This window comes from Ranitomeya imitator, chromosome 2 (genome assembly GCF_032444005.1).
Source record: "Ranitomeya imitator isolate aRanImi1 chromosome 2, aRanImi1.pri, whole genome shotgun sequence".
NCBI classification, from domain to species: Eukaryota; Metazoa; Chordata; class Amphibia; order Anura; family Dendrobatidae; genus Ranitomeya; species Ranitomeya imitator.
In genome coordinates this window covers 467,825,492-467,840,504 of record NC_091283.1, presented here as the reverse complement: position 1 = coordinate 467,840,504, position 15,013 = coordinate 467,825,492, and the positions used below count along the sequence as shown (strand labels likewise).

Sequence of the window (15,013 nt, the reverse complement as noted above, 5' to 3'; positions counted from 1 at the left end):
GACATGGCAGCAGAGTGAAGGCTGAGCTGTGCCTGTGCTCACTTCTCCGCTCTAGTCACTGCCAAACCTTTCTCATTGCCGCTGTAATCAGTGGTAGTCAGCTGTCATCGAGCAGTTTAAAGGGCCAGTCTGTGCTTTCCGGTAATACCGATTCTAGAGCATGTTTGTAGTTAGGCTAAATGCAGCCTATTGCTCTGTTATCAATCTCCACTTACTGTTAAGCTACTTCTGTCTTTTTTTTTTTTTTTGCAGTCTCTTACATACACAGTGGGGTCTTTCCTCTGCTCGGACATTTAATTTGTCCTATAATAGATGCTACTATAAGCTGTAACCCCAAGTTCCCTGTAAATGGACACTACCTGTGGGATGGGGGGGAGGGGAGCTGACCATTCATTATTATACGGCTCTGAGCAGCTACTGTTTACTGGTTGTGTGTGTAAAGACATGGGGCCCCACTGAGGAATGCACTGGAGCGCTCGCACTACGTGTATGGCTGGTGCAGACCCTCATGGCTCATACGTGTAGCATGGCCTATATTGCAGGCAGTTAATGTAACCTTTCCAGGTGTGTACCTTTGTGTATATACCGTATATACAGAGCCGACAAAGCTTTTGATACGGTGCCACACAAAAGGTTGATACATAAAATGAGAATTATGGGGATAGGGGAAAATGTGTAAGTGGGTTGAGAGCTGGCTCAGGGATAGGAAACAAAGGGTGGTTATTAATGGAGCACATTGGACTGGGTCGCGGTTAGCAGTGGGGTACCACAGGGGTCAGTATTGGGCCCTCTTCTTTTTAACATATTTATTAATGACCTTGTATTCAGAGCAGAATTTCAATATTTGCAGGTGACACTAAACTCTGCATGGTAATCAATACAGAGGAGGACAATTTTATATTACAGGATGATTTATGTAAACTAGAAGCTTGGGCTGATAAATGGCAAATGAGCTTTAATGGGGATAAATGTAAGGTCATGCACTTGGGTAGCAGTAATAAGATGCATAACTATGCGCTTAATTCTAAAACTCTGGGCAAAACCGTCAATGAAAAAGACCTGGGTGTATGGGTGGATGACAAACTCACATTTAGTGGCCAGTGTCAGGCAGCTGCTACAAAGGCAAATAAAATAATGGGATGCATTAAAAGAGGCATAGATGCTCATGAGGAGAATATAATTTTACCTCTATACAAGTCACTTGTGCGACCATACTTAGAATACTGTGCACAGTTCTGGTCTCCGGTGTATAAGAAAGACATAGCTGAACTGGAGCGGGTGCAGAGAAGAGCGACCAAGGTTATTAGAGGACTGGGGGGTCTGCAATACCAAGATAGGTTATTACACTTGGGGCTATTTAGTTTGGAAAAACGAAGACTAAGGGGTGATCTTATTTTAATGTATAAATATGAGGAGACAGTACAAAGACCTTTCTGATGATCTTTTTAATCATAGACCTGAGACAGGGACAAGGGGGCATCCTCTACGTCTGGAGGAAGGAAGGTTTAGGCATAATAACAGATGCGGGTTCTTTACTGTAAGAGCAGTGAGACTATGGAACTCTCTGCCGTATGATGTTGTAATGAGTGATTCATTAATTAAATTTAAGAGGGGACTGGATACCTTTCTGGAAAAGTATAGTGTTACAGGTTATATATACTAGATTCCTTGTTGGGGTGTTGATCCAGGGAACTAGTCTGATTGCCGTATGTGGAGTCGGGAAGGAATTTTTTTCCCCAATGTGGAGCTTACTCTTTGCCACATGGGTTTTTTTTTTTGCCTTCCTCTGGATCAACATGTTAGGGCATGTTAGGTTAGGCTATGGGTTGAACTAGATGGACTTAGTCTTCCTTCAACCTTAAAAACTGTTACTATGACCTTTAACTGCGCTCACCTAACAAACACTGGAAACCCATACAGTATAATAGGGCCACGGTACTGTCCAGTATTTGGGGTGGCCAGAGTGGGCCGTGGTACTGTCTGATACTCGTGGTGGCCAGAGTGGGCCACGGTACTGTCTGGTACTCAGGTTGGCCAGAGTGGGCCGCAGTACTGTCTCATGCTTGGGGTGGCCAGAGTGGGCCGCGGTACTGTACGGTGCTCGGGGTGGCCAGAATGGGCCGCGGTACTGTCTGGTACTCAGGTTGGCCAGAGTGGGCCGCGGTACTGTCTGGTACTCAGGTTGGCCAGAGTGGGCCGCAGTACTGTCTCATGCTTGGGGTGGCCAGAGTGGGCCGCGGTACTGTACGGTGCTCGGGGTGGCCAGAATGGGCCGCGGTACTGTCTGGTACTCAGGTTGGCCAGAGTGGGCCGCGGTACTGTCTCGTGCTTGGGGTGGCCAGAGTGGGCCGTGGTACTGTACGGTGCTCGGGGTGGCCAGAATGGGCCGCGGTACTGTCTGGTACTTGGGTTGGCCAGAGTGGGCCGTGGTACTGTCTGATACTCAGGTTGGCCAGAGTGGGCCGCAGTACTGTCTCGTGCTTGGGGTGGCCAGAGTGGGCCGCAGTACTGTCTCGTGCTTGGGGTGGCCAGAGTGGGCTGCGGTACTGTCTGGTGCTTGGGGTGGCCAGAGTGGGCCGCGGTACTGTCTGGTGCTTGGGGTGGCCACAGTGGGCCGCGGTACTGTCTGGTGCTTGGGGTGGCCAGAGTGGGCCGCAGTACTGTCTGGTGCTCGGGGTGGCCAGTGGGCCGCGGTACTGTCTGGTGCTCGGGGTGGCCAGTGGGCCGCGGTACTGTCTGGTGCTCGGGGTGGCCAGTGGGCCGCGGTACTGTCTGGTGCTCGGGGTGGCCAGTGGGCCGCGGTACTGTCTGGTGCTCGGGGTGGCCAGTGGGCCGCGGTACTGTCTGGTGCTCGGGGTGGCCAGTGGGCTGCGGTACTGTCTGGTGCTCGGGGTGGCCAGAGTGGGCCGCGGTACTGTCTGGTGCTCGGGGTGGCCAGTGGGCCGCGGTAGTGTCCGGTGCTCGGGGTGGCCAGAGTGGGCCAACTTTGTCACAGCGACCGTAAGCTGATGACAGCAATGCCATAGGAATCTACAGGGTCCGTTCTGGCCAGATGTATGGAAATGAAGCCCGAGGTGCCTAATATGGCAATGACTTATGCCAGCACGAAGTTCAGAGACTGTGGGGGAGATTAATCACCTGGCATTAGAGCTGCAGTATTTATTGCAAGAAACAAAAAACTATTTATTTTTTTTTTGGAGTGGTGGGGGGGTTATTCTGTATTTTGACGACAATGTTATATAAAAAAAAATGGACTGAGCTTAGGATACTGAGCCGACTTTAGGTGCATTTGGTGCATCTCACTCCAGGGCGCTTTGGGATGAAGACTGGGGAGATTCATGAAGACTTGCCCTTTGTAATGTATGTGTAGATGTATATCTGTTATGCGCTGCACGACACGCGTCTTATGGCCTCTAGATCAAAGAATACATTAAAGGGATGTTCTGTTAAGAGAAAATGCATATTATAGGTGATAACTTTACATTTGGTGGTGGTCCGAGTGATGGGGCACTTTATGTAGCGGTGGTGGGCATTTGATCATCGCGCCATTCCTTCCCTATGGGGTGCCATAGAGAATAAATGGCGTGGTGGTCAGACATGCACCACACCGCTGTATATAGTGGCCCGTTCTGGTTATCTGTGCTGATCTCGGCAGTATGACCTCCATTCTTTGTGAGAAAATCTCCTTAATGTCATTCCTAAAAGGTGATTGGAAAAAATACCAATAGAATCACTTTAATTGAAATCTGTCCGACCTAGAAAATGGCTGCCTCCAGTGTGAGGTGTTGCCGTGACTACTGCCCAGGGGTCACTCCACAAGCAGCGTGTCTATCTGCACCACTCTGTACAAGTGCCCCTATAAACTGCTGAGTGCACAGGATCCTCGGGGCGAGCCCCGACCCCACTAATGACTGATGTGGAAGCTGCTGCGAGCATTCGCACAGTATAAAGGGTGAATTGTGGCTTTTGGTGGAGGGGGAGCCGCTCAATGGTGTGTCTTTGTTCTGCCGCCTGGCCCCGCTCCAGAGATCTCTCACAAGGTTTCGTGCTGACGAGCTATTTATAGTAATATGGCCCCATTGTCATGACAACAGAGCTGGAGGCCAGGGCGCGGGCAGCTATTTCTGGACCATTTGTAATGTAACACTGGGAAAGTTAGATTCTCCTCTCAAACTACCAGTCCGACTTCAGGTCTCGGCCCTGTTCACTGCTGGTGCAGGCCATTGGGCATCCATGAGTCCGGGCTTGGTGGGGTCCCGGTGCCCACGCTTGGTCTAGGTGTGCCGTTGCGATGGCTCGGAGCTGCGCTGCCTCAGGCTCCGGATAGCTTTGCCCCTCTGCCTCAGTGTGGGAGGAATGTGCGCTACATCCAGGCATCTGAGCGCACGTCGTCTGCTTAGGATCGGCCTGTCATTCGGATTAATGGGCAAAAAAAATGGCATCTATAAAGTTACATGCCTTGGATAGCAGATGGCCGCCGTACCTGATAAGATGGGGGTCACCAGTAAAATTTCTGGCATGTTTACTCTGTCTTGAAGGGGTTTTCCATTGTTCAGCCTTGAAAGGGAATCTGTCAGCAGGATTTCACCCCCTAACTATTTATATGTACATGTAGCTCTTCCAAACACCTGTCCAGCAATGTATAGTCAGACCGTTCCTGAGAAATCGGCGTTTCAGTATGCAAAGGAGGCTCAACAACTATGGCAGATCTGAAGCCTCTGTCACTCCAGCTCTAGACCCCTCCCAGTGCCGCCGCCTCCTTGACTGATGGCTCCCTTACCAGAAGACCCACAGCATATAAGCTGTCAGGCAAGCAGGAGCCAGCAGCACTAGGCACGGAATAGAGCTGGAGTGACAGAGGCTTCAGATCTACAAATGGTTCTTTTACATAGAAGCACAAACATTGATTTCTCAGTAACAAAGTAATGGACTTACCATGTAAAAGAGGTATTACTGGACTTGGCTTTGAAAGTGCTACATGCACATACAAATAATTTGGGGGTGATTTCCTGCTGATAAATCCCCTTTAAGGGCACACCACTTCCCAACCTCCCATCATCTTGTTTGCAAGGAGGTGGTTCATTCCTGGTTATAAACACCTTGCCTAGGAAAACTGCCTCTTCTGGTTAGACTGCAGAGATGGCCAGTAACGTAGGCAGCAAGCCGTAAATGTAGAAATTTTTTTTTTTTTATAATGGGTAAATGGCAAAGATATATTTTTTTTTTTTTTATTATAAGTGATTTGCGATTTTACCCATTTAAGAAGATGACAATGCCTTCGGTGAAGAATGGCCACATTTCCTTTCACTATGATTTGATTCCCCATTGCTATCATTGGCCAGTGTTGTGGCCAAAGTCGTCTTGCAGCCCCAGGCCTACTTTGCTCTCCCAAAAAAAGGACCATTTTGGAATTGCATTTTTTTTTGTTCTTCTAAGAAATGCTCATGGCGCCCCCTGCTGTTTATTAGATTCAGAACATCTGCTGGAGTTGAGCAAAAGGATTTGCAAGCACATGGTGATGCCGTCACGTCTGTAGTCTCTTGCCATCGGACTAATGCCATGCAAACATCCTGCTACTTGCCGGCATCCCTGGCGCCTCTTCTGATTAATAGTCCTGGCACGATCTCATTGTTGCGGTGTAACCAGGGTCCTTTAAAACTTTTTGCTCTATTTTACTATGCCGATGGTCATACACGCTGAGAACATGGGCAGCACAGTGTCTGCAGCCGCATAGTGACTGCTTCTGGCCGACACCGATCTCTAGATTAAGGAGACTTCCACCCACCCTTATCTGGAACACCAGACTCGTAATGATTAGCAAGTGTGTGCTGATTTTGGGGGCATTTGGGCCCCATACATGGTGACTTGTAGCAATGGCCAATGTTCATGTATTCATTCTTCCTATACATAATCCTTTTGAGGGTCCATGTTTTCATGGTCTCCTGTCTGGCCATGTTGCCACATCCTGGTAAATGATACAAGCTCGCTGCCTCGGGGTAATCCTTGACGCTGATCTCTCCTTCAAACCACATATCCAAGCCCTTTCCACTTCCTGCCGACTTCAACTCAAAAATATTTCACGAATCCGTTCATTCCTCAACCATGTATCTGCAAAAACCCTAGTCTATGCCCTCATCATCTCTCGCCTTGACTACTGCAACCTCCTGCTCTGTGGCCTCCCCTCTAACACTCTCGCACCCCTCCAATCTATTCTAAACTCTGCTGCCCGACTAATCCACCTGTCCCCCCGCTATTCCCCGGTCTCTCCCCTCTATCAATCCCTTCACTGGCTCCCCATTGCCCAGAGACTCCACTACAAAACCCTAACCATGACGTATAAAGCCATCCACAACCTGTCTCCTCCATACATCTGTGACCTCGTCTCCCGGTACTTACCTACCCGCAACCTCCGATCCTCACAAGATCTCCTACTCTACTCCCCTCTTATCTCCTCTTCCCACAATCGTATACAAGATTTCTCTCGTGCATCCCCCCTACTCTGGAACCCTCTACCACAACACATCAGACTCTCGCCTACCATCGAAACCTTCAAAAAGAACCTGAAGACCCACCTCTTCAGACAAGCCTACAACCTGCAGTAACCACCGATTGACCAAACCGCTGCATGACCAGCTCTACCCTCACCTACTGTATTCTCACCCATCCCTTGTAAATTGTGAGCCTTCGCGGGCAGGGTGCTCATTCCTCCTGTACCAGCTGTGACTTGTATTGTTTAAGATTATTGTACTTGTTTTCATTATGTATACCCCTCCTCACATGTAAAGCACCATGGAATAAATGGCGCTATAACAATAAATAATAATAATAATAATAATTCCTCTACTATCGGCGGTGCCCCATACTCGCTGCAGGGAAGAATATATGTTGTAGTCCAGAAGGTCTGGTAATACACAACTGTTGCATAGCGTGTAGCTGAGAACATAAATTCTGCTAGATCAGCGATCTGTGTGGTAATGTACCCCCTCCCCCGGAAACTGCCAAAATTAAAAAACAAAGTATATTAAATTTTACCATTTTGCTGCATTTATTTCAAGTCTAAATATGTTTTCTTCTTGCCTCACAGTTTTCTAGACAAAATTGACATTGTCCAACAAAATGACTATACACCAACTGATCAGGTGAGTGCATATCTGCCGTAAGGACACCGATCATGTCTGCATGGCTCTGGGCCGGGCACGTGGTTCTTGATCACTGACTAATTTTTCATTTTAGAAGCTTTATGTTGCTATAAGTAGCAAGATCCCACATTGCACATATACCGGCATGAACGGGCATGTGAATGAACCCCAGTTTGCCATTCACAAGACTTCATCCTCATTCTGCCTAGTGCATGTCCAAATTCTTGTACCTCTTGTTTATGGTCAGTATGTACAGCGTTCCATTACTTATCCTGTATTAGACTCCAGAACCCCCTTCCCCCGGTTATCACCCATACTGTAGACAGGTGCGAATTCCTTCATTTCTAACTAGTTATGAGTGCGCATGCTCGAGTGTTAGAGTGCCTTCAGCGTCCTCTGATACTATTATGTTTGAGTCCCCACGGCTTCATGTCTCGTGGCAGTAGGACAATCGCAACACATGCAGGGATTACCTGTTTCTTAGGCCATCCCTGCATGTGTTGTGGCTGAGACCTGCAGCTGCGGGGGCTAAAACCTAGTATTCGAGCACGCCAAAGGCACTCTTGGCACTCAAGCATGCTCAGATAACACCTTATCCAAGCACGTTCACTCATCACTATTTCTAACATTTAAGGAAAAAAAAATGCTGTGCTCGTCCCATTGTTTCCCTTTCAGTTGATGCTCAGATTAATTTTCACTTTTGAGACCTTTCATTGCGCTGATGACCTCAGAACCGCCTGTCCCTTCCCTACAGATGTCGTGGCCTAAAATTCCTATAAAGCTGTCGGAGATCTTTTTCACATTACTGTACCGCAGTTGGCAGATCTTGGTTCAGGCTGTGATCTTGTGTTGGCGATAACTGACTCCATTTTCTGTTCTAGGATTTACTACGATGCAGAGTCCTGACATCGGGAATATTTGAAACCAAATTTCAGGTTGATAAAGTGAACTTTCAGTAAGTACAGGATGTATGAAGCATTGAATGTGTGTATGAGAAGTAAAGCCCCCCTGTCTGCCCAGGATTTACCCCGTGTAGATCCACGCTCGCTGACGGTCTACGTCTATGGCTGAATGCCTCGTTGTAGCTCCATATGACCCCTTATAAGCAGCATATGCCATGTGTACCGCAATGGCTCTAATAGCCAGTGGTATTACAGGGGTCTTCACATCATCTAAAGTGATGACCTACTGCTAGGGTATGCCCTCACTTAGGAGCGCAGGGGGTCCCAGATACTGAAGTGTCTGCTGCGCTGGTGTAGCACTGGCTTCCCTTCACTATTTCACCTCTATACTCGCAGGAAACCAAAGTGATTGTCGGGGAGCGCCGCTGTGTAGAGGAGACTTGAGAAGGGGCAGCAGTGCTAAATAAGCATGGCTGAGGTCTGAGAGGTCGGACCCCCGCCCGCTGTAACTCACGGCAGACCAGTGCCTTCTCTGACTAATGTCTTTGTCTTATTTAGCATGTTTGATGTTGGAGGCCAACGTGATGAACGCAGAAAATGGATCCAGTGCTTTAATGGTAAGATTAAAGGTCCTGCCACACTGATGTATACAGGACAGAAAATATCATATACCTGACTAAATGAGATGGAAGTGTTGACGTTTACCTAGCCGGCACACGGCCCTACACAAAGGTCAAATTTACAGTTAAACCTCGATTTTGCCAATACTCTTTGCTTCCTCGTGGCCTTCGCCCAGTACCACAATTTGAGATGGAGAAGTTTGCTTTTTAGGCTTCCCTGCTCGACTGTGCGCAGATTTCTCTGCTTAAAGGGAATCTGTCACCAGCATAGCAGCTAATAATATCGCCTTAAGCATCTGCTATGCCTTCCCTACATCCTTATAGAACCCCCTGACTCCCCTTTGTATACTCACAAAAACATTTTTTAATGTGTCCCGCACTGTATGTTAATTTCTCAGTCCGCTCTGATGGGCGTAGTTTCGGGTCTTTACGTCACGCCCATCGGCTGCTGGTCACCGTCATACCTCTTTTTTTCTGGATTTTTTTTTTTATATTCCATCTCTCAATGTTAAAATTAACCTACCCTTAAAATTATAGACTGTTCCAGTCTGTCAGTGGGCAAACTTACAAAATCAGCAAGGGATCAAATACTTAATTCCTTCACTGTATATCATGTCGGAAGAGAAATTGTTTTTATGGCAGACACACTTTTTATTTCTCAATACTTGATCGCCATTATCCATTGAATAATCACGTGATTGGGGTCTGGGAAATCTGGCCCTGATTGTGTTGTCCAGGGTCTCGGCTACCTCCAGTAGGTGAAACCCTGGAGTTATAAAACTACAGTGAGGGAATAAGGCCCCTCGGCTGTTGCCGTTTTAATGCGTGCCGGCTGTCATTAAGGGGTTTAGAGCGGTATTTGACAATCCTCTGAGAAGGCACAAGGGGTTGTGGAAGGACTGTAGCCTGCTGATGAAGGCTCGATTTATGCGTTGGCATCTAATATTGGTTTCCTTCGCTAACAAACCTGTTCTTTTCTTTCAGATGTGACTGCGATTATATTTGTGGTTGCCAGCAGCAGCTATAACATGGTGATCCGGGAGGACAATCAGACCAACAGGCTCCAGGAAGCCCTAAACCTCTTCAAGAGCATCTGGAACAATAGGTACTGTCTGGTTACGTGTCCACCTTCTCTCTTGGGAGAGAATCGGGCTGATTATGCTAATGACACTCCGCTCAATCTGTCAGAGAGTGAGCCGAGTGTTATTTTGGTGTGACCGGATTCTCCCATGACAGAATTGGAGCACTGGTGTGAAGACGGAGAGCCTAATTTCTCCATCTTCTCCATTGTATGTGAGGATAACTTCGGAGTTTGGTCCAATGTTTTACACACGCATAGAATTATGTGGGTGCGCATAGTCCTATTGTCGGATGCACTCGTAGCACACTGTAATTTTTTTTGTTTTCCTAATGCCGAATCTACATAAGAAAAAAATAAAAAGTTTTGCAGATTTGCACTGCCCCATAGTATAATACTGAGCTGAGTGCTATCCGATAACACATCAGGTGGCGCACGGCCGTGTGAGCGAGCCCCAACACAACAATGTCCATGTGCTCTCTGCAGGTAAATAGGAGGTCCTCCCAATTTGCCAGGGTAGTAGTATGGATCCAGTCTTGGACATTGAATTGCTGACATGCAACACCCCAATGAGTAGCTTTTTCTAGGAAGCTTTAGTTTTTAAAAGGTGTTGTTTCCATAATTCAACTACTTAACCCCTTAGGACAGTCACATGAGCGTACAATAGTGCTCTGCGATAAAACCTCACATAGCCCTCGGACCTGTTATACTTGGGGCAGATCACATCTGCAATTATTTTCTTATGCTGATTCGGCACGAGAGCAATTGCCCATACAAGCATGTGGGTGCTTATAAAACATCGGACTGCACTTGGATGTGATCCGAGTGCAGTGCTATTCCTGCGGACGCTGGCAATAGAGGAGATGGAGAAATTACTCTTTTCCGCAGCTGTGGTGCTATTCTCTAATGCGAGCACAGTGCCCTGACACTCTGATCACGCTCGCAGCAGACGCTATATTCTAATGCGACTCCAGCCTTAAATGTAGTCTGGTATCCAGTTGTAATAAGTTATATACATTTTAAAATAAACTTGATTGTAAAGATGCCATTGAATTATATTATATTGATGGGGAAATTTTGTTAGGTCATTAAGGCCCAAAATAGGCCTGTATGAGCTGCAAATGGATGCGGGTTAACTATTGACTTAAAGGGAACCTGTACCCAGCAAAACATGCTATTGACGTGCAGGTATGGGGGGGTTAATCTGCAGGTTCACATTATTAACCTGCTCAGTGACGGCACCTCAGTGTCCTTTTCTGTCCCCCCCTCCTCAGGTGGCTACGGACCATTTCAGTCATTCTCTTCTTGAATAAACAAGATCTACTTGCAGACAAAGTTTTGGCTGGAAAATCAAAAATTGAGGACTACTTTCCAGAATTTAGTCGTTACACCACCCCAGATGATGGTACGTCTTGTCTTTGCACCCTCTTGTATAAATGGATCAACATTTTCTGTATTTGACGCTGGCCAGACATTGTGGATTAACCTTGGTAATCTGATTGTTTTTGTCTTGTCATTCCAGCAATTCCAGAACCCATGGAGGACCCGAGAGTCACAAGGGCCAAGTATTTTATTAGAGATGAGTTTCTTGTAAGTTTTTTCCTTTTTGTATAAATTCCTGGTTGATTTATTCACACTAGTGGTGCGGGTAAATGTATATATATTTTTTTTATTTAAAGGGAATCGGCAGGTTATTGCTATGTAGTCTGAGAGCAGCTTGATATAGTGGCAGAGACCCTGATGCCGGCGATGTGTCACTTACTGTGCTGCTTGCTGTGATTTTTAATGCAGTTTTCTCAGCTGTAGAGCTCAGAATGCTGAGCTCTGTTTAACCCCACCACTGATTGGCAGCTTTCTGTGTATACTGTATATTGAAAGAAATCTGCTAATCAGGGACGGTGTTACAGAGAGCAGGAGGACTACACTGCATGAGACATTTAGTCCAGTCTCCTGCTAAGTGATTTTACTGAAATGGCAAAACAGTTGCTGGAATCAGGGTCTCTGCCTCTACATGATGCTGCACTCAGATTACATAGCAAAGATCTGCTGACTGATTCCCTCTAATATGGTATGGGTACGGTAATCCAGTACCTCTGATTGGTAAGAAAATACAAATCTCCTTTATTTCATGTGTGCAGCAGTAAACAAAGGCCAATAAATTCAGTCACTTGCCCTCTCAGATCAGTCAGTGTGTTTCAAATACCTCTTTACCAAGCAGGACAGGAGTCCGAATCCAACCTTTTGGTAGAGGCTGGATTGTGGTCTAGCGGGCAGACTTGGTAAATAAACTGAAATGTATTGCTAGGTCAGGGAGGGCAAGTGATTGTGGATTTTTTTTTTTTTTAATGCTGCAAAATCCATAAGTGTATATAATACTCTCCCCAACATTGAAATTTAAATAACTAAGAATAAATTGTGACATTTTGGAGATCACAGAAGGGAAAGACCTGTTAATGACAGGCAAATAATGAAAAAAATGGAAACCTTTTCAAATCATATCGACTTACTTGGCATTGAGTGCCATGTGCCGAAATCTCTGCAGTTACACACTTTGGCTGCTATGAAGGAGGCTATTAATGGATGTATGAAGACTGTTCTGCCACGCTGAATGCACTTGGGCACAGTAATCGCCAAGATCCACTGCTGGCAGCTCCCTTTGCAATTGCTGACCAATGATGTCCCAAGTCTGGAGATGCTGGAGGCCATGGTAGCATGTTTAAGCCACGCAGGCTGCGATATATTGGTTAATGGTTCCAAACTAATGGTGCAGGATTCCTGCACTGTAAAATAAAGGTGCAGTGCTTTAAGGAGTTAAGATATAGCGCTCAGAATTTTTGTCTGTTTAGTATTCATTTTTCCAGAGTCCCATGCTATAGAAAGTCTATATTGGAGGTGCAATGTCCTGCAGAAGTGATCGGATTGATACATTTTAGGTGTCTTGTTCAGTGGCTTCTTTTTTGATTATATTTATATATCCTACTCGTTATATAGTCTTTAACTTTTTTTTTTTTTCTTTCCCTGCCGTCTACAGAGAATCAGTACAGCAAGCGGGGATGGGCGGCACTACTGTTACCCTCACTTCACGTGTGCAGTGGATACGGAAAATATTCGAAGGGTTTTTAATGATTGTCGGGACATTATCCAGAGGATGCACCTCCGTCAGTACGAACTGTTGTGATGGCGATATAAATAATAAAAAAAAAATTTTGTTGCTTTTTTTTTTTTTTTCCTCCATGTTTTTTTTTTTTTTTTCTTTTTTCCCTGGACTCTTAATACAATAAAAAATAAAACTACAACGATTCCCCCACACGACCATAAAAACAAAGGGGGTGGGGAAAGGTCACCCCAGAATGGGATGGAATAACTGTGTGCAATCTCCATCTCGCACTTTTTTTTTTTTTTTTTCTTTTGCTTGTTTCCTTGCTGTCGGACAATTTGTGGAACTGTTAGCTTGCTGCCCCTCACCCCCCTTCTGCCCTGAAACAGCACGGGCTGGCGCCAAATGTACCCTTGACTTATGGACTCCCATCCTTAACCCGGTTTGCCCTTACCTTTGTAAAATGCCAATGTTAAATGCAGCGCGGCGGGTGCAGGATTTTGCCTTCTAATGTATACACGTGTCTGGAAGAGGTCTGTGCAGTGGGCTGGAGACTGTACTCTTTCCATCCCTCGCTATGGGCCGAATTCTACCCACCCGACCTTCACCCATTATATCACGTTTGTATTCCTTCACTGCGTTGCTGGCCGCCGACTGAGAAAGGACTCGACTGTAATATTGTGTCTTGATACTATGGAGCTGGGAGGCTCCCTGCCTTCACCGGGAGGGCAGTGGCAAAGAGATTTTATGCCTTTTAAACAAGGGTGCCATTTTTCTTTGTTTGTTTTTTTTTTTTTTCGTTTTGTTTTTTTATTTTTAGAAAAAACAATAAATACTTTGGATATGAATTTCAACATATCAACGTATTTATTTAAAAAAAGAAAAAAAAAACTGGACATTTGTGCCGAATTAGCCACGCTTTATTTTATTTTTCTTCACCCTTTTCTCCTTCATTTCGTCCTTTAAACGACCTTGTGTGATCTTTAAATCTTCGATCCTGTGCAGAATGTTAGCCCTCTGTCCTCACAAACATGATCACTCACTTTCCTTCTGTACAACACCCCTCACTTTCTTTTCATTTTTTTTTTTTTTTTTTTTTTTTTGGTTATTTTGTTTTTATTTTACTGCTGGATTATTCTTTGTACAGAATGTAAAATGTATTATTTTGTACAACTTTATTGAAAAAAAAAAATAACTTGTAGAAGAGCTTTGTGCCTTGATTTTGGCTGTGCCCCTGTACAATGAGCTAAGATGTAAGTATGTCAAATGACTGTATAGCAATGTCCCTTTTGCCCTCCCTCCCCCCCCCCCACACCTATTTCCCTGTTTTACCTTCCTGCGTTCAGCTCAACATGGGGCAAATTGATCTGTAATATTACTTATTTTCTTCCTGGTTTACAAAAAAAAGCAAAAACCTGTTTAGTGGAAAAAATTACAAAATTGTACAAATGTTGCAAATTTAACCACTTTTCTGGTGGGTCTTCATGATGCAACCCACTGTGGCTTTATCTCATTGAAACATCTATCCAAGTGCAAAAACAAAACCTGGCTTGTTTCTACATAAACCAAATTTTGCTACAAATAAGAACTAGTGCTTCCATCCTTTGAACTACACAAGATGAAATTGGTGCCTCCATAATACTGCTGATTAGTGTGCGAGATACACAGATCTAATATATACTAGTAATACTGGAGCAAAAGTGCAAAGTGCCATGGTGGTCCTTTAAAAGTGTTGTCCTCTATCGGACACCCTCGGTTCAGGCAAATGAATAGATGAGTGCAGGGTTTTCCAGTGCTTCTGAGAACGAGGGTCCCAAAGTCTTCTGTGTGCTGCTCTAGTCACTGATGAAACTGACGTCAACACAATCTCCATCAGTCCCATGCAAATGAAGAGATCTAGGATCGCAGAGGCAGACTACCACTTACATTTACACAGGGGCTTGTGAGACCCTGCTTTTGTTGGATCTTAGCAGTCAACCACTGATCTTAATTTATCTAAACCAGTGTTTCCCAAACTCAATTTCTCATAGCCCCCAACAGTTCATGTTCTCAGGCTGCTATCGATGAGGTTCGTAGCAGAATATTCATCCGATATCCATTACTCTGAATGCACTTGGGCACAAAAATCACCAAGATCTGCTGCTGGCAGCTTTTTTTTTTTTTGCAGTTTCTGACCA

General features: G+C 45.5%; 1 protein-coding gene across 2 annotated transcripts in view; it reads left to right on the top strand.

Moving 5' to 3' along the window:
- The window catches only part of GNAS (GNAS complex locus), a 325,563-nt gene extending 311,521 nt beyond the window's left edge, over positions 1-14,042 (top strand). Inside the window, exons 6-12 of one of the 2 annotated variants that reach the window (XM_069751232.1) lie at positions 7,085-7,139; positions 8,021-8,094; positions 8,600-8,658; positions 9,646-9,766; positions 11,014-11,144; positions 11,262-11,329; positions 12,771-14,042. In XM_069751232.1, coding sequence (XP_069607333.1) covers positions 7,085-7,139; positions 8,021-8,094; positions 8,600-8,658; positions 9,646-9,766; positions 11,014-11,144; positions 11,262-11,329; positions 12,771-12,917 — 655 coding nt within the window. In that variant the 3' untranslated portion in view covers positions 12,918-14,042. The remainder of the gene's footprint in view (positions 1-7,084; positions 7,140-8,020; positions 8,095-8,599; positions 8,659-9,645; positions 9,767-11,013; positions 11,145-11,261; positions 11,330-12,770) is intronic. The other variant, XM_069751231.1, reaches the window with a different exon arrangement.
- The last annotated feature ends 971 nt before the right edge of the window (positions 14,043-15,013 follow it).